The 20,261-nt window shown below is 44.0% G+C and overlaps 1 protein-coding gene across 3 annotated transcripts in view; it reads right to left on the bottom strand.

The window, feature by feature from the left end:
• PRKAR1B (protein kinase cAMP-dependent type I regulatory subunit beta) overlaps positions 1-20,261 on the bottom strand; it is a 217,272-nt gene that overhangs the window by 177,366 nt on the left and 19,645 nt on the right. For 2 of the 3 annotated variants that reach the window (XM_061599942.1, XM_061599940.1), the window contains exon 3: positions 1,534-1,704. The exons of the other annotated variant lie outside the window; for it this stretch is intronic. In XM_061599942.1, coding sequence (XP_061455926.1) covers positions 1,534-1,704 — 171 coding nt within the window. The remainder of the gene's footprint in view (positions 1-1,533; positions 1,705-20,261) is intronic. 3 annotated transcript variants of the gene reach the window in all.

The raw sequence follows: 20,261 nt of genomic DNA on the forward strand, positions 1-20,261 counted from the left end.
AATCCAATGTTAGTCCTCAGAGTAGACTCATTGAAATTAATGAATGTAACTAACTTGGGTCCATTCATGTCAATGGGTCTACTTTGAGTAAAACTTCATTGCAAACCAACTAATTAATTAATTCCCAGCTTATCTAAAATTATGTTGGGGCCACACCACAACCAAAAACGGGACAACAAAATCCATATTATCATTCTCACACAACAGCCTTCCCCTACTTAGTGGTCTCTAGACATTCTACACTCCACCTTCCATCAGTCCCGGCTATGATGGCAGTGCTGGCAGGGGCTGATGGAAGTTGGAGTCTAAAACATCTAGGGGACAAAACGCTGGAGAAGGCTGTCTTGCAATAACCAAGTAATTTTGTCTGTAACAGGTTTCACTCTTAATTGCAAATTTAGCTCAAAATCCAAGCAGTTCTTGGAAAAGAAATCATTTGTTGTACTAGCAGCTTTTCCCTTCTTTTCTGTGCTATACATAGAATCATACATCGGGGGTGATGAATCATTTTGGCATAGCAGGCCAGATCATAATCTGACCTCACCCCGTGGACCAACTTGGACACGAGTTGGACAAATCAGCTGTCAATCACCTGATAACATTATGTCAGATGACTGACAGGTAGATTCCCATCACCACACCTGTCAAAGCCCCTTGCACAGAACTGCTCAAATGATCAACAACCAGCAAAGTGTCAAGCGCACAGCTGGCATAGCCACTTTCTGCAGGAATCGGCTACATGGTCAAATTTCCTGTGGGGAACTCAGTCACGCAGCAGACCCAGCAGGGTTGAAGTGACAGCCCATCACTGGATGGGTAGTGACTTCAGCCTTGCTTTCTGAATTGTAGTATACATGCTACTGGTAAGGATGGGCGACTCTGTCATTTCCAGTTTCTCTCAGTTTCTGATTTCCCAATCTCAAATTCAGCTCTTCACATTTCCACATCAGTTTGTGGTTTGTTTTTGCAAAAACTCATGAAAATTAATCAGCATTTTAATGTAAATTCCTCTTAATCTACGCCTTTTTGTAGACAATTTTGCCTAATATTTTTTTGCAACACAGCTTTACCTAATACAATGCCTTCTTGTATGTTATTTTCACGATGAGTTTATATCTACACTTTACACTGGTAAATGCATTTTTGTATACATTACTCGGCTGGAGAACTGCACTGCAAAATTTGGAGAAGGGTAAATTTCAAAGGTTGGTGCATTTCTTATGTTGTCTTGGGAAGTGTGAATTAGGTAAGTTTAAATGCAAACTGAATTGAATTTCTCCCCTATCCCTAACTACTGGGTAGTATACATGATTCTGGGACAGGCCCTTTAGTGTTGGTGTGGGAAGAATTTGCACAAGGACCAAAGCAGAAAATATGGAACAGAAGTTTCAGCTAATGGGCAAGTTGTACTATATTCCTCAGAAAGCAACACTTCTGATTTCTGGATTGACAGGGGGAAAAAATCTTGCCATGCATTCATCAATAAGCCATCTATAGCACCAATATTGAGAACAGGATCCTGCAGAACTTTACCTTCCTGACATACGAAACTGCATCTTCTTCAGTGTACACTTCTGCACTGACTCCTCCCCTTCTGTGTCGCGCCTTGACCACTGGGTTTGGAGGTGGAGGAGAAATTTCATCATCATGAGAATCTGACTGGGAGTTGGATTTCTGCCAAGCCAGTATCTGTTTGCATTCTTCCTGCGAGGAGAAAAGAGGAGTGAGAGATCTGTTCACCGCCAAAACCACCCTCAAACTATTTACGGGTTAACCTCACTGGCCTTCATCCTGCATTGAAAGAGAGGCTAAGTACATGGGCACATTTGCTCATGCCCATCTCTTGGTGCAAAAAGTGGGGATGGCATTTTTGTAGGACTTTCGCATTAGGACTTAATTCCCAAAGTGTGGCTGTAAAACAAGCTCTGAGTGTTTACAGGGTTGAGTTTCTATACAGGAGAGGGACTCTTAATGGTCTCAGTGGGGGCCCCTTTGAACTGAAAAACTGAAAAATATAAAGAGACAAATTTTATTGCAATCATTGCTTTCAGGCGGATTTGCAGCTGAAAAAAAGGACTGTGTGTGCAGGAGATGGCTTTCTACAAATACCAGAGCCCTGTAGACAGAGAAGATATTTGCCCATCACCACCCTGAGGCCCTCCATCTCCCATCCACAATCACTAGGAAATATAGAGATCTGAAGAGAAGGGAAGGTGATGAAGCTTAGTCCTGCACACACACCATGCATTTAAAGCACATGATTTCCCCCAAAGAATCTAAGGAACTGCAGTTTATTCCTCACAAGGTTACAATTCCCAACATCCTTAACTAAAATTCCCAGGATTCTTTGGGGGAAGTCATGACTGTGTTAAAGTGGCAGAGGAGTAGTTCTAATGTATGGTGTGGATGTGACCCCAGTTTCTCTGCTCTCCATACAAATTCAGTGGGGCCCAATGTCCAAGCCCTCAAAGCAAGGACTTCAACTCCTCCCTCTCAATTGTCACCTGGCACTGGCCATTCCACCAGGCTGCCCCAGCAGAAGAGATGGGAAGTGGGGCTGCACCCATCAGCTCTGCTGAAAGACCAGCTTCTTCAGACACCTCCTGCCCCTGATCTGTTTCTGTGGCAGCTGGTCATGGTAAGAATGACTATTTAAGAAGAGTTGCCTGAGTTTGCTTTTTTCTTCTTCCCACCCTGTCCTTCTCCCTTGTGCGCCACATTTTTTAGATTGTAAGCCTGAGGACAGGGTCTCATTTTAACTGATTGTATGTAAACCACTCTGGGAGCCTTTTGGGAGGCTCTAAATAAATAAATAAAGGCAAGAATGGGGAACCTGTAGCCCTCCAAATATTGGAAACATTACACACCATACATTTAAAGCACATCCCCCCCCAAGAATCCAGGGAACTGAGGTTCATCCCTCACAGAGCTACAATTCCCAGCACTTTAACAAACTAAAGTTCCCAGGATTCTTGGGCAGGGGGAACAGGCTTTAAATGTGTGGTATGTACACAGGGTTCTTAATCCATGCTTGGCCATGAAGCTCACTGGGTGACCTTGGGCCAATCACTGTCTTTCAGTCTAATCTTCCCCATGGGGTTGTTGTGAGGATAAAATCAGGAAGAGGAGAACTATGTTTGTATGCCACCTTGAGCTCCTTGGTGAAAGGTAGGGTATAAAAGTGATAATAAAATAAATAAAATAAATAAAAGTGACTTGACTAATAGCTTCCCAGTGAAAAACTAAGGTTCCTAAGCAAATTGCTCATCCCCCTGTTCTGTCATACCATATATAGGGCCAGAGTCCCAAGTCTTGTCTGCTTTCGTATTGCACTGACAAGGCAATTTAGGAAGTGTGTCTACCAAGTAATAGGGTGCGGAGGAGGGAACAGCTCAGCTCTGCGTGGCAGACATGTGGCTAATTAGCATCTTAATCTGCTGGTTGTATTGACACAGGAAATGAGTTATGGTTAGCTCATCGTCCATAGCATGAGAAGAGAGTACGGGACCTATAAGTGCTTCCTAATGAATGGCATCTTCCCAAAAGGCTTAAGAGTTGTAAAAAAAACACATGATTAATGTATCCGCTGCAAGCAATATGTGTGACCATCTCAAAAAAGAAAAGAAGATCTTAGAGCTTGAAAATGTGCAGAAAGGGGGAAGCAAAAAGACTGGGGATTGGAGGACCTTTCCTCCAAGGAAAGGCCAGGGCAAAAGTAACCAAAATAGTGCCCTCCAGATGCTTTTGGACTACAGCTCCCATCATCCCTAGACCCTTGGCCATGCTGATGGGGGCTGATGGGAGTTCAACAACACCTGGAGGGCACCCTACTGGTTAACTGGTTAAACTGGTTAAATGCTAGGGCATTTGGGGCTTTTAAATGTTGGAGACCATTAATGGGGGCAGTGGTGGCTGGCAACCTTCAGGACTGGCGGGGCGGAAGGCAGGCAGACCAACAGCAGGCGGAGCCAGAGCCAATGACGGGCAGAGCCAAACTAATTCTAGCTGCATCCCCAGCTTCCTCCTCCCTGCTGAGTTCTGCAAGGGCACCACTGAGACTAAAGAGAAGGAAGGTGACGCAGCCAGGGCCACCCTCTGGCCTGGTTGCAAGAAAGAAGACTGACAGGCTAGGGCAGACTGAGATTGGTGGGGCGGTGCTCCACTTGCCCTAATGGACCAGCCCCCACTGAAAGGGGGACATGGCAGAGGGTTTACAGAAGTGGGCAGAGGGTGGAGAATGTGATGGAGATAGTTTTTTCTCTCCCTCTCTCATTATCCCAGAACTCTAGGTCATCCAATTAAATTGTCTGGCAGCAGATTCAGGACAGATCACAGTTGTTCACAAAATGCGAAATTAATTCAGGGAATTTGTTGCCACAAGCGACAGTGATGGCCACCAGCTCAGAGGGCTTTAAAAGACAAATTCAACCAGGCTAGTACTTTCAGTGGCTACCACAGAAGAAAATTAACCAGAACCTCCTGGTTTAGAAGCAGTGTACCTCTGGATCCCAGTTGCTGGGGAAAGTTATATGGATTGCATTGATCTTTGATCTGAACCAACAGGACACTTCTTATGTTCTTATGGCTAAACCAGCCCCTTAAAACTATTTGTATCATCAGCAGGATTTATATGGTTTGGCAGCTCTTTTTACTGTGGAACCCCTAACAAGCTTCAAAAGAACCTTGGAACTCCCCACACCACAGTGTGAAAATCACAGGCCTAGCATAATGAACCATGGATGGTATTCAACACTAGTCCTACTAAGAGTAAACCCACCGGAGTTAATAAACATGACTAGCTTAGGTTCATGAATTCCAATCGATCTACTCTGAGTGTCCAACCCCAGGTTGTATTCAGGACTCAGAGCCTTCTTCAAGCGCTTGCCCAGCCTTGGCAAGAGCCATTATGGAGACACCAGGGCATCATGAACTTCCCCTGCTTTTTTTTTTTTAAGTGGAGCATTGACATAAGACCTGCACCTGGAGCTCTATTATTGTTCACTTTCCCATTTTATATTTACATCTAGACTGTTTCTTTTGTAATATGATTTATTCTACGTTTGCTGCATTGTTGATTTTTGTCTTATTGGAATTTACTGTTGCTTTTTGCAGACTGACTTCTCTCTCCTACGCAGTCCTTTGTATGTTGAACTTTTGTGGTAAGCCGCTTTAGGCACAACTTGCTGTGGAAAGGTGACTTATAAACAAACTCAGTCAACCAGTCAATCAATCAATGTGAGATTGCACCCAAGCCTGAGTCCTAAATCAGCGCCAGTGACAGCTGTAACTGTGGAATCCTCAGACTCAGAAATGCTCCACAGACTTAGCTTCAGATAAAACCACTCAGGGATGATCTGGTTTGATTCTGTAAATCAGCCATCTGATGCCCTCAGATGTTTGAACCACACAACTTCCATCAGCCTCAGCCAGCATGGCCAATGATCAGGAATGATGGGTATTTGTGTCTGGCATCATTTGGAGGACATCAGGTTGGGAAACGCAACTCTACTGTAAGTATGAAATACTGTTATGGAGTAACAGTAGCTCTTTAACCTTGGCTTTTGACTCTTGAGAGATGTACTTTTAGGACCCCTCTGCCTGAAATTTGTTTTGAATTGTTTTTAATATCGTGTTTTTAAATTGCTGTAACCCTCTCCATAGGACCTTATGGTGATGGACAGGTAAGAAATCAAGTAAATAATATTAACACAGATGTCAGGTGTGTTCCATTCAATGAAATGTGCCAGTGTTTACTGTATCACCAGAACAAATTTGCTCCAAGCCACTGAAACTTTCCCAGCCCACTTTCCAGCTCAGCTTTGTCAACACAGAGAGCTTTGAAAGAGGCAAGCCTTGTTCATTCTCTCCAAACTCAGTGCCCTCCATAAACATTCCAGCATATTCTTACCATTCTATCACCAGCTGCATCCACACTACAAACTTAAACTGGTCTGGTACCTGCTTAACTGTCTGTCAGGGCTTCCCATAAATCCTAGGCATCATAATTTGGTGGAGGTACAGAGAACAATACTGTTTTGGCTCTCACAGAAATAGTTTCTCTGACTAGAGCAGCTATTAAGCCAGTTTGAGTCTGTGGTAGGGATGGATGGATAGATCTGTCAATTTCAGTTGTCTCCGTTCCTCATTTTTCCAATCTAAAATTCGGTTCTCCACATTTCTGCAGCAATCTGTTTTTTTTAAAAATCCTCATGAAAATTCATCCACATTTTAAATTTCTCATAGTAATCTTTTTGTATGCAGTTTTGACTAATGTACACATTTCTGCAAGCAATGTTTCCTAATATAATGAATTTTTGTATGCTATTTTCACTAATATAATATATTCATTTAATGCACACTTTTCTCTAATACATGCATTTTTGTAAACATTATTTGGTTGGAGAACTGCATCCCGAAATTCATAGAAGTGTATGTTTTGAAGGTACTGTCGTACTGTTTTGGAAAGTGTAAATTAGATAGGTTTGCCTTCAGATGCAACCTTGACCAACTTTCTCATCCTTCCCTAGTCTGTGGCATAGATAATACTCCTGAAACCACAGTGTAGTGGTTACAGTGTCAGATGAGATCTGAGAAACTCACATTCAAATATCTACTCAGCCACAAAGCTCACAGAATAACCTTGAACTAGTCACTACCTCCACCCTAATCCATCTCACAGGGTTGTTGTGAAAATAAAGGGGTAAGGAAGTATGCACACTGCCTTGATCTCTTTGCTGGGAAGGCAAAATATAAACACAATAAGTACACAAACAGTAACAAAGCATTATAGTATACATCAACACAAACATTTTGAAAGAAATGTGTAGCAGAAAAACTGTACCTCTATAGCTGAAGTTAATGATTGCTGACCAACAAAATCAACCATGTTTCAGAACTCACAGACCACAGCACACTAGAGTTAGTGCAAACCTCGGAGTCACCTGCTTCTGGCTTAGGTGGGGTCCTTATGCATACCTAAAGTGCATACCTAAAGCAATCGTCCCAAATGCCTGTATGCCACCTTATCTTCAAATACCCCAAAGATAAAAATTCTGCAACAACTCCTCTGCCTAGAGACCTTACAATATTTTGAAATCAGAATAGTTATCAATACTCTGTTTTACAAGCTACTCAACAGCAAAGCTGAGGATCTATACTACCGCAAGGGGGGCAAACTCATCCCTTCTGCATATCAGAATCTGAACTTGAAAACTTGAAAAACACTGACATTAAGCTAACTGGGCTAGCTTTACATTACTTTGGATTCTCTGTGCCACAAATATTTCTACCACAAATCATTTCCATTCCCACTGACTTTTTCCAATGATGTTTTAGGGACTGGTTCAGAAAGACATGATTTTAAGAGGCTGTTTAACCCTGCCTCCTGCCAGTCAATCTCAGGTTATGATTTGGCTGACTTTTGCCTGTCCCCCAATTGCACTTGCAGAACTTTGCTTTCCTCTTCAGATGCATGCTGAACTTTATGAATGGAGCCTTATTCACTGGCTGTTAAAAACAGTATTGAGACTGTTAATTAGTATTGCTTGCTCCAGCACAGAACGATGGAATTGGAAGGTTTTATAACACACACACACACACACAGAGAGAGAGAGAGAGAGAGAGAGAGAGAGAGAGAGAGAGAGAGAGAGAGAGCCCAATGGCTATTAACGTTTACAAGCTAAGTACCCAAGGACAACAGCTTAGAATTATAAAGAACATAAACAGAAGATGCAGCAAGATTCACATTTATATCCTTCTTCAAAAGGAACCCTCCCACTTTAAAAGGAAAAAAGAGGTAAATATAAAAAAGCAAGTTACCATATGGTTTAAAAAGAGGTCTCTTCGCTACAAATCCCCTTTCCACGCGATGAACCAGCTAGCTCTTCCATATGCTGCTATTTACTGCCCAGGTTTGAAAATCCATTACAGAACTCAAGAATGTACGACATCCAGAGCTAAGCTTTTAAAAAGTCATCCTCCACATATCCTGGGGTAAAACCGCGCGCACAGTCTCCCTCTCCCTTTCTCTCTCTCACACACATACACACAAAGAGTAGTAGCAAATCTTTTAAAAGAACAATAAACAAACCTTTCCAAGAGGAACCCTTTAAGTAATGATCATCCGACGTAGCTTGCCATGAAACCAACTACAGAACTCACAAGTAAACACCTCACCCATCCCTTTTTTTATTACATTGTCGTCATGACAACAAGCTCAGATGATGCATCAGAATGGCACCTATAATTCACAAGTGCAGGGATATGATGGGTTTGGACTCTCTCAGTGTCTCCGAGATCATGCTTGGTTAAAAAAAAAAAAGTCACGCACAACACACAAAACTACTGAGAACAGAATTAAGCCTTGTGTACTATATGCCCAGGACAGGACTTCCTGGAAAAGGAGAGCTGGCCTAAGACATATTGCTGCCTAGAAGAAGAGCAGCAGACAGTGCCCTCCTCTTCCCATCTACCCCCAGTTGCCCAGGACCAGCAGTGGCTGGTGCCCGTTAGGACTGGTAGGATGGAAGGGAGGGAGCCCCACAATGAGTGCAGCCAGTGCCAATAATAGACAGAGCTAATTGATTCTGGTTTTGCCCCCATCCTCCTCCCTGTTGAGTTCTACAAAGATAACACTGTTGGAAGAAGGTGGCAGCCAGTGCCATCCCTTGGACTGGATGTAAGTAACAAGGCAAGCAGGTGGGGGGCTGTCTGAGGACAGACTGAGGTTGGTGGAGCAGTGCCCCATTTGCCCTAAGGGACCAGCCTCCATTGTGTAACACTACCCAAGGACAGCCAAGTTAGTTTGGCACCAGAGGCAAAAAATCCCTCAAGGACTGGTCCATACGAACACAGGAAGAGCCCTGCTGGTTCACCTAGTCCAGCATCCTGGTCTCACAGTGGCCAAGCAGATGCTTCTGGAAAGCCCACAGGCAAGATGTGAGCACAACAGCAGCACTCTTCCCACTCAGGCTCCCCAGCAAAAATCTAATGGTCAATTCAGTAATTGACAACTTGCTGCTCTTTCATGACACCCGATATTAGCTGTCTGAGAGTGATGAAGGAAGGAAGGGGTCAGGATTACATTTGCATAACACTGGAGACAGGAAATCCCCCAAACTAAGCAATGGATGATCCTCTAGATTAGCAGATTCCGTTAAAAAGCACTCCGTGTCGTTATTATATGTGGTTTCATGGCAGTTTTGCTTGTGTTGTTTGATCTCTGTTGGCCTGTCCACACAAGCAGAGTCATGCTGGATGCTACAGTCAAGGTGACCGACACAGGGTTCCCAAGGAATCTCCTACTTAGGCACTGAATAGATCGAGACTTGCTGACCTTCAGCAAGGTCATTGTACCACATGCCCTAGAGGCCAGCATCATGGATACCTATCAAGAACCACATTCCAATTTGGGCCCCACTACTAATGCCAGAGCCCCTTGGCCTGTCCCTCCTGCTCCCCTCTGTTGTCTGTTCACATGCCCGCTTCAAGTTTGCAAGGAGTGACAGGAGCAAGGAGAAGTAGCAGCCACCACTCGACTTGACCTCTCCATCTGGACAGTGGTGCAGATTGGGCCCAGAAAGAGACAGTGTGGACAGACCCACTTGGGGAGAGGCTCCCACTGAGGACACCTTGCTCAAGCTCCCCCCCCCTCAAATGTCTAGCTGACACAGATGTTGCCATGTTCTGGTCTGATGCCAGATCCCATGGAGAAAGAGGCAAGGCTGGTCAAATGTTGCAGGACCTCAGATAGCCCCAGGTGAGCAACTCGCTCCAACAAAGGTTGGGAGAAGACTGAGGCCTTTTAAGCCTCTGTCTCTAGACTACCCCCTCCAGGCTCCACCCCCTTGGAGAGAACTTCAGACTTGCTTCCTTTCAGTGCTTCTTCAGGTCCAAAAAAATAACATTTCTTTCTTGTCATTATGTCTGTTGACCTTTCTCCATCATCCTCTAAGAGGTTTTGCCATGTGAACGCAAGATACAAAGTAACTGTATGGATTTTTTAATACAAAAAAAACCTTTAAGGGAAGGGCTTCAAAAGCAAAAGCTAGCTATTAAATACCACCTAAGTGCTGTCTCCATTTTGCCCTTATGGCATTCTAAAAATCACAGCACGGAGCACGTTCCAGATAAACGATTCCACTCCCTTCTTTTCATCAGGTTTAATCCTCAAAAGTATAATCAAAGTTGTGCTGAAAACAATTTTATCTACAAAAAAAGTGACGGTGATAGAGCAATTTCCCATGCTTCTAAAACTGTTTTCTGGTGATGGGTGAAATGATCCAGACCGGTCTCAAACATTGTGGTTGCTAACAAATAGTAACAACAGAGGCTGCAATCCTAACCTAACTTAGCTGGAGTAAGGCCCATTGAATGCAACAGGAACATAAGAGCCCGCTGGATCAGGCCAGTGGCCCATCTAGTCCAGCTTCCTGTTCTCACAGTGGCCAACCAGATGCCCATGGGAAGTCTGCAAGCAAACCCCCAGCGCAACATCACTCTCCCCACCTCTGATTCCCAGGAACAAAACTTGCTTCTGAGTAGACATAGTTAGGATTGTGCTGCAAATCTGATACCTTGTCTTGTTTGATAAATAGCTGCTAGCTCAAATGAAGTGGCAGGAACAGCAATGGATGGTAGACTTCATGATAATATAAGAAGAGTCTGCTGGCTCAGGCCAGTGGCCCATCTAGTCCAGCATCCTGTTCTCACAGTGGCCATACAGATGCTTCTGGGAAATCTGAAAGCAGGACCAGAATTCCTAGGGAAGAATCACATTTAGGACAGTTTAAAACAAATTAGTTGTGCCTTAAGAGATTCCAAGTATGTACTTTTCCTTTGGCAATTCTGAGCATATCAGTGAACATTTGGGGTTGTAGAAGGAGCAGAAGGAAGCAGCAATGCAAAACTGAAGTCTACCCATGTCTGACATAAAAGAACAAAACCATCAATCTTATCTTGAGGGAAGGATTTTGATCCATGGGCAATTATTCAGCTAGACCAGTGTTTCCCAAAGTGTGGTACGCGTACCCCTAGCGGTACGTGAAAGGGTTTCAAGGGGTACGCGGCCGAATGTTTTTTATTGTACTTTATCATTGGGTTTTAGCGGCAAAGAGCATGTATGTGTGTTCTTTTAAGAGAAAATACAGTTCTTGTGATTTCTCCAGTTTCTCACACAATCATGTGAGGGAAGATCAATATAATAACAGTGGTTTATCCCGATGCTATTCAACGCGTAGTCTCTTTCGCTCTTAATGCATTCCTTGTCTTTTCGTGCACCCCTCCAGTTTCTCATAAGACTCGGACTCCCTCGCAATGACTTTGGCCACAAAAAAACACTTCTACAAACAGACAGATGGCGCCACAAAGATATTTATGTGTATGCTTGACTACAAAAATGTTCACACCAGGAAGCAGGGTTTTTTCTCTATCTTCAGCCCTGCAGCGGCCATCTCGCCAGCCACTTCCCTCTTGGGGAATCTCCCGCTCTTTGGCTGCAGAGTAGTTTTTTCCCCCATCCTGCCTGGCCTGCCCGCTCATCAGCTGTGAATTTTAGGCGGGAGGTTTGAATCCCCTGCCTGCTCTTGGGCTGCGTGCCTGAGTGGCTTCCCAGGCAGGATGGGGGGAAAACCGCTCTGCAGCGAAAGAGTGGGAGATTCAAACCTCCAGCCCAGGCAAGCGCTGCCTCTGTAAACCCGCTGCATGCTGCATGATTTTCGGCTGGTGTTTCCGGTTTTGGGGGGTCCCCTCCAGGTCTCCAGCTAACTTACCTTAATCTCTGGACTCTCAGCTTCAATTTAAAAAAAACCACCAAGTTTCTAGGTTGTTATATAAATTTGTTATATGTTTATTACTTACTTTGTATTTATTTTTTTACAAACATTTCATATAAAATTATAGGAATTATGAATGTGTTATAATACCTTACCCCTCTCCCAATTATTTTTGTGAAAGTTGGGTACGCCGGTAAAATCAATGTCTCAAAAGGGGTATGCGCATGTTGAAAGTTTGGGAAACACTGAGCTAGACGTACGGCTTTGTCTAGCAAATGGTCTGTTGATATTATAGGGAAAGGTCATGGCTCAGTGGCAGAACATCTGCTGTGCGAGCAGAAGGCGCCAGGTTCCAACTTCTCTCACATCTTCAGGTAGGGCTGGGAATGTTCCCTGCCTGAAACCCTGAAAGGCAATGTAGTCAGTACTGAGCTAGATGCACCAGTGGTCTGACTGAGTATAAAGCAGCTGCGTATGTTTCCTCTCTTCCTGTAGACTCATCATGTACAACTCATGTCTCAAGATTCTAGATGCTTCACCACCTAAGTACAGGGTTTAATTTAGCAGATTTTTTTAAAAAACACCTCAGGTTGTTTCTGTGCTTTGCAAGTGCGCACACATTATCACTGAAAAGAAAAATGAAAAAACACACTTTGAATCAAATGCAAGTTTTCATCCATCTCTGCTGTGTTCAAAAACAGCCTGCCATTATTAAGGCAAAAGTGTGCAATGACATCATGAACAGAAGAGCTTTTTCTCCATCCTTGGGGTACCGACCATGAGCGTCAAACCAGATGTGTTTGTTAATCACATGACCTCCTGTCTGACTATAAAACGGATACGAGTCTGTGAATCTGCTTTCATCACTAAGTAGAGCACGCAGAGAATGGGAGTAACCCTCACACCCCTTCCCCACATATCACTATTTCCTTCACACCCACTCCAGCCCAGCTCTGATACTGGAAATAAACCGACTGGGGAAGTCCTCAAGCAGTTGCAGCCTTCCCATTGATAGCCAAACTGGCAAGTATGTATTTAACAAAAAGTGCATGTCTGGTTACATTTCCCAATGGAGTCATATGGGCCAGAAAGAAATCCCTCTGGTTTTACTACCCAGGTATTACACCTACTGCAACTGTTTCACAAAAAAATTAAGTATTTACCACTCTCTTCACTGGACGGTCATTGGGTTTTCGTTTGACCTGCATACAACCCATCAGTGCCATCCCTGCACAGTCACTTGATGCTCCTTTGATCTGCAAAGAACCCATCAGTGTGTTTCCTCCTTTGACCTGCATAGAACCCATCAGTGTCTTCCCTGCACAGTCACTTGATGCTCCTTTGATCTGCAAAGAACCCATCAGTGTGTTTCCTCCTTTGACCTGCATAGAACCCATCAGTGTCTTCCCTGCATAGCCACTTGGCGATCAGTGGACTTGTATGGAACCCATCACTTCATTTCCTGTGCCATCTCTGGATGTTCCTCTGACCTGCATGGAACCCTCCACCGTCTTCCTGCCATGCTTGCTTGGCACGCCTTTCATCTGCATGGAACCTGCTTTTGACATGCTTCTTTTTCATACTTGTCCTTGGCTTGTCAAGACTAGGCATTCCCAATAAAGAAATGGATTTTTAAATAAGAAGAGAGAAAAGTCTCAAACATAAATTTTAAAAAGAACATGTATTTATATATTTTTGTTAACCCTGGTTGGCAACTAACTTACAACAAGGGCCAAATCTTCACCTGGGCAACAGGAACAGGCCCAGCATCATTAGATCTGCCTCAAGTTGAAACACAAGCAGAAGGACACTGAAATTCCTTCTCTTGACAATAGGGGCTATGGTACGCCCTACTCCTTAGTATGCGCCTTAAAGTCAGTGGAGTGCTGAAACCTATTCCCAAACTAGGTTCGGCACCTTGGATAGCTCCTTGAAATTTCAGACTAAAACCCGGAGCGGATACACTTGCCCCACTGACATAGGAGCCACCCGTCTCCACTGCTTACAGTCTTATCCAAGGGTTGAGAACTTGTGGCTCTCCAGATGTTGGACTCCTGTTCTCATTGGCCCCAGCCAGCATAGACAACAACCAGGAATGTTATCAGTTTTATTCCAGCAACATCTACAGGGTAACCATCCCCAATTCAGGTATAATTGTATGCCTAATTATTCAGAAGAAGTTTACTTCTTTCAAATATTTCTACCATGCCTAGGCTGGCCACTCACCCAATGCTCCAAAGAGGAAATACATCGCCAAAAAAAAGGCAGACAAAAAAGGGTCACCGATTTGTAGAAAATTTGCATATGCTCACGTGTATGCATAGATGTAAATTTAGAAACAATTACTGTGAAGTTAAATAGAAATACAATACATTTCACCATTGTAGACAAGGCTGTGAATCGGTGACCACCCCTGTCCCTGATCAGGCTGCTGTCCAAGTGCTGACTGTTAACAAGCAACTTCAAGGCCCCTCCTATTCTCCCTTCTTATGAACCTTTGTCTTGAATCTGAACTGGGCCCAGATAGCCCTTCAAACAGAGGACCAGCCCTGCCATGTGTGCACAGCCTAAATGAGCATCCTTTACAGCTGGGATATGGAGCCTGTGACCCTTCAGATGTGAGACTCCAGCACCAGTCAGCACCAGTCAGCATGGCCAACTGTCAGAGATGATGGGAGTTGGAGTTCAGCAACATCTGGAGGACCACAGATTCCCCATCCCTGCTATACATGATACTAACCCCATAGCACTACGTCCCTTCATCTCTACCTATCCTCTCACAAGAAGGGTGGGGAACCTCTGGCCTATGGGCCGAATTAGCCCCTCCTGGCCATTTCAGCCAATTCGCACCCACCTGCCCTAAACCTGATGTCTGCCCTGTGCACAGCGCTTCCCAAGCCCCTGACAACCAGCTGATTGTTGGATGTGCTGCACAAAGTGCTGCACTTTGACAGGTTCAATCAGATGACATCATTATTGTTGGGAGTTAAGCACTAACACACTTTACAAGTGCCCTGAACCAATGGGGGCAGAGAGACAGAAAAGTAATCTATTCGTCCCTCTGCTGATTCCTCTTGTAAAGTGTTTGTTGTTGTTGTAGGCTTTGGTCCTCCCCTTCCCTCCCTTCTCTTCCTGTTCTTTGTTCTCAGTTAGTTAGTCATGGCTCCCTGAGTGGAAGCCACATGGCTGCCTCACCATGTATGGATTTACCTGCTTGTAGTAAACTCTAACAATTATGACATCAGATTATTGATGAGTGGGTGATCCCACACACCTGTCAAAATTGGGGGGAGATAAAGATCTGGCCTTCCAAGCCAAAAAAGTTCCCTACCCCATCCTACAATATTCTTTCCTTTAGAACATGAACTCTTTTCAAATCATATGGCCTTTTAAAGAGAATTCTAACCATTATCCTTGGTCCAACCCTAAATTACCATAGACAGGTCCTTGGGAACAGCTATGTGTGAACTATGTTTCAGGTAGGTGTTCTTGCCTTGTGAGGTCATGGAACTCCTTAAGAAGGCAAGGCATCCTTCTGTGTGCACTCATTATTGGGCATACTGACTAGGAACCTGATTGGTTATCTTCAGATTTAACTTTCAAGTCACAATCAACACACACTGCTTTTGCAACAAGCCATAAACCTATTGCTTCCAGCAGGATTCCTTTGCCATGGGATCTATAACTATGGGCTGTTTTTGTTGTTAACTTCCCATGACTATATTCACATTACTCTAGTTCAATTTATTTATTTATTATTATTTATTAATTAAATTTATATCCCGCCCCATAGCCGAAGCTCTCTGGGCGGTGCACAACAGACAAACAACCAATATACAATTAAAACCATATGTTAAACAACTTTAAAATAGATTCATTATAGCATAAATCGAACAAATTAAACACAGATAATAAATATTAAAATTAAATTAGTTAAAATATTAGGATGTGAAGATGTTAAGGTGTTAAAAATTACAATATTAGATATTAAAGTATTAAAATATTGAATAGTTCAAATGTCTTTTGCTGCATGTTTCCAAATGTTAGAATTCCAGTGCAGATATAAAAGGTCCCCTCCAGACTGGTGTATTATTGCAGGTATATTCTGCAGCATCTTGGCCCAATAATAGTGCCTCAGTGGTGGATTTATTCTGCTTTAGTTTGTTCTGGGATACGTCCTCAATGCTACCACATTACCACTGTCTGGAGGGGCTAAAGAGCAACAAAAGCAGGACAAAAAAAACCCCAAACATTTGTGGTATAGGTAGTTATGGGATTTCAGCAGGAAGTCATGGGATGTGCACTGACAAGAAGTGAGGCAGCGTGACCGCCCCAAAATGTTTGCAGGCACAAACAATGTTGAAAGGCCCTAGGGAACAGTCTGAATGCACATCAGGCAACCCCCTTGCTGAAGGTAAGCAGGTCTGGGTTGGGTCAGTGCTTGGATGGGAGATCGCTTGGGAACCACATGTATGCCGCCTTGGATTCCTTGTAGAAAGAAAGGTGGGATACAAATTTAAGGAAATAAATAAATAAAAGTGGGACCACCCGAACAGCATCATGGGCACAAATAATCATGAATGCACAATCAAAAGGATATCTGGAAAGGCCCCAGTTGAGCGGTACATGCAGTGGAGTTTTGGGACTTATACTATACCTAAGATGCCTGACACACCTGCCCAATATTAGCAATACTGGGCTGAATATTTGCACTGCAGCCTGAAGAAGCACAAGAGGTAGGTCCACACTATACATTTAAAACACATAACGTCCCCCAAAGAAGCTATGGAAGGCTCCGAAGCATTTTCAAGGGCAGTCCTCACTGCTGCATCTAACTCTAGCTTTCTTCTACCACCAGCAATCCCTGTGGACTGGGGCCCTAAGCCTTCATCCAAGTAGGTATGAAGCATAACCTCCAGCAGAGGGGTCCTTCACAGACAGAAGAGGTTTCTCCATTGTGATGCCCAGACAGTGGAGCTCCCCATCTCAGGGAGATTACATTCTGCCCCTCCTGTATGGTGTTAAGCCATCTGAAAACAAATGGCTTGGTTGGTCCTTAAAGTTTGCTGCTGATGCGGAATACTATCCCACCAGTCATTTTCTGGGTATTCCCTTTTTTATTTTGGTGGGTTTTTTTAGGTTATTACAAGATTTTGATAAGTTGGGGGTAGGAGCCCCTTTTTTTTAAGCTCAGGGTTGCATTTTCCTATGCTTTCAAGGGGCCACATGCCAGTGGTGGGCAGGCCCAGAGGCAAAAGTAGGCAGAACAATGCATGTGACTCTTGCCTTTGTACAGTAAGCTATATTCCAACAGTGGTGGTTGGTGCCCGTTTGGACTGATGGGGCAGAAGGCAGAGAGGCCAACAGGAAGAGGAGCCAGAGCCAACTCTTTCTAGTTTTGTCCCAATCATCCTCCCAGCCGAGATCTACAGGTTCAGCACTGAGACTAAGGAGGAGGAAGCTGGCCGCCAATGCCACCCCCTAGACTGGATGTAAGAAGATAGGCAGGCACGCAGGGGCTGGCTGAGAGCAGACTGAGGTTGGTGGGGTGGTAACCCATTTGACCTAATGGACCCGCCTCCACTAATTCGAATGCCAGAAACCTACAGATACATCCCTCCAGCCTCTTTCCAGGCAAGCAAGCCGCATAGTCACAAGAACACATTCCAGCCAAGCAGTGGCAAAGCATGGAAAGAGTCCTAAGGGGCAGATAAGGAGGCCTGAAGGAACTTGTTCAGACTGTGGGCTGGAGATTCTTCACCCCTGTTCTGAATGTATCTGTTGTGAACCTCCTTGAGCATAGCTGATCAGCTGGAAGGGTAGAGATTCAGTCTTGTGCTGAATGGGACGGTACTGCCCTTGGAATCACAGTTTAGGCTGGACCCTGGACGCCAACATGACAAGCATGGCCACGGAACAGGCTGGTGCACCAACTATACCCAATGGAGAAGCATTATCTGGTTGTGGTGACACATTCCCTAGTTATATCATATTTGGACTGCTGCAATGAGCTCTGCCTTAGAAAATTTGATCAGAAACTTCAACTTGCCCTAAATGCAGCAGCTGGATTATTACCTGGAGCCAGATATTGGAGGCATGTCACACCGTTGCTAAAAGAGCTGCTTCGGCTCCCAATTGGTTTTCAGTCTCAACACAAAGTCCTTGTCAGGATCTTTAAAATCCTATTCAGTTTGGAACCAGGATACTTATCCAATTGAGGATTATCAACAGAGGACCTCTTCGTGACCACAGTTTACAAGAATTAAACAAGGGTTGTCTTCAGTTGCCACACCCAGATGTTGGCATTCCCTGCCCAAAGAAATCCACCTCACCCCTTCCTTGATGGTCTTCCACTGCTAGCTGTTCTTTGTAAGGCCTTCAATCATTAGGGATTTTAGTGGGCTTTTCCAGGAAGGACATTGCATGACATTGGCACCACAGTTGAACAGGACCTGCCCCTTGTACCTTCCTGCTGCACTTCACTCAGCGGGGGGGACACTGAGCAGGACTGCTGTTGGGGTTCAGTGTGTGCACGGGACGGAATTTACAGGAGACAGCAGTCTCATAACATTAGAACGCAGGAACATCCAATGCTGGAAGGTTCAGGACAGACAAAAGGAAGTTCCTCTCTACTCAGTGCATAGTTAAATTATGAATTGAATTGAATTTATTGTTACAGTCAATAGACCACTCCAAACAACATATAGAGTTATACAAACAAATACCAAAAATTTGGTGTTTGTTCCAAACAACATCACTTAACTAAAACAGTTAATTAAAAGGAATTATGGAATTTGCTCCAAAAGGAGACAGTGACAGCTCAGTAAGTTGGACGACTTTTAAAAAAGGATTAGACAAATTCTAGCCATGATGGCCTGCGCTCTGCCTCCATGGTTGGAGGCAGTATGTTTCTGAATGAGTTGCTGGGAGCTACAGGAAGGGGAGAGTGCTAGAGTGCTCAGGGCCCACTTGCAGGCTTCCAATTGGCATCTGGTTGGCCACTGTGAGAATTGGATGCTGGACTAGATGGGCCTTTCACCTAATCCAGCAAGGTTATTTTTATGTTCTTTTGCTGTTAAGGTACTAGCATAAAAATACCTATTATCATGACATGTGGTACATGCGGTTTTAAAAACCAGGGCTTGCTTGCCTCTGAAACAATCCTGCCACATGCCTCCTCTAGTATTCAAATAAAATTTACTTAGCAAATATTATTGCTTTGTTTGTTTCATCCTCACTTTCCTTCACAACTGTGACCTTTTCAAGGCCTCTATCCCAGCTTTCTCGTGACTGCTTCACTGTTGAGCAGAAAAGTGGTGCATTTTCCATCCTTCAGAACTCATTACCCAAATGGAGCTGCCATCATTCCTAAATGCAAGCTTTTCATGCAAAATTCATGCCCACATCTCTGCAGACATCGCTTTTATAATGCATTAAGCTGTAACGTCAAGCTAAGTTTGCAAATATAACATGTGGCTATGATAGCTTTGCAAAACAACAAGTACTGATAAGGGAAGGTGGCAACTATTAGGATGAGGCGGGGTTCAAATCTTGTACAATACATCAGCTCCTTTTGCATTTAATAGGTTTGAATTCAGCTGATCCCAACAACTTCAACAAGGAAAAAAGCAGGAACTAAATGCCAGGCACCAAGAGTCTCAGAATGGGAATCCTGTGCTGGTTCACTGTACCACCAGCAGCCAGGACATTGGCAACAAAGCCCAGGATCCTCCTGGCTCAGGGAAAAGGGCCTCCTGTTCTCCCTTCTTATGATTCTTTCTCTTTAAGCTGAACTTGGACTGGACACCCTTCAAAGAGAGGACAGACCTCTGGTAGACAATCAAACAGAGACCTGTACTCTGTAAAACAGGACATCCTGGTCATCTTGGAGTCTGGCAGTGGCCCAGACTAGAGACTGAAAATCAGCTGTGCTAATGGCCTGGGGACAGCTCCAAGGGCCAGGCAGAGAGGCTGGGAGTGCCCTAGTCCTGAGGTTCCCCACCCCTGGGTCACCTGAATGAAAGGCACTTTGCACAGATAAATCAAAACTCAACCCTAAGCTGGAAATTAAAATAAGACTGCAAGGCTAGGTACATTTAACTTGAACGTTAGTGCACTAAAACCCATAGGAGGTACTTTAGAGGAAATACATTTAGGATGGGAGCATTAATGAAAAATACATCCCATCATTTCTCCTTCAGAAATCTTACATGTTGGACAAAGCTCATTCCACCCCATCCCAGAAATGCACATCGGTCCTTCAGCATCCTTTGTACAGTTGAGCAATCCTGTCAATTTAGATTTCTCCATTTTTCCAGTCTTAAATTCAGTTCTCCACACTTCCATATCAGTTTGTGAATTTGCTTTAAAAAAAAAAAAAAGTCCTCATGAAAATTCATCAGCATTTTACTGGGAATTTCTCATAATACACACAACTTTGCAAAGGAATTTCCCTCACTACAAAGTATTTTTGAATGTTCTTTTCATTAA

Source organism: Rhineura floridana, chromosome 17 (genome assembly GCF_030035675.1).
Source record: "Rhineura floridana isolate rRhiFlo1 chromosome 17, rRhiFlo1.hap2, whole genome shotgun sequence".
NCBI lineage: Eukaryota > Metazoa > Chordata > Lepidosauria > Squamata > Rhineuridae > Rhineura > Rhineura floridana.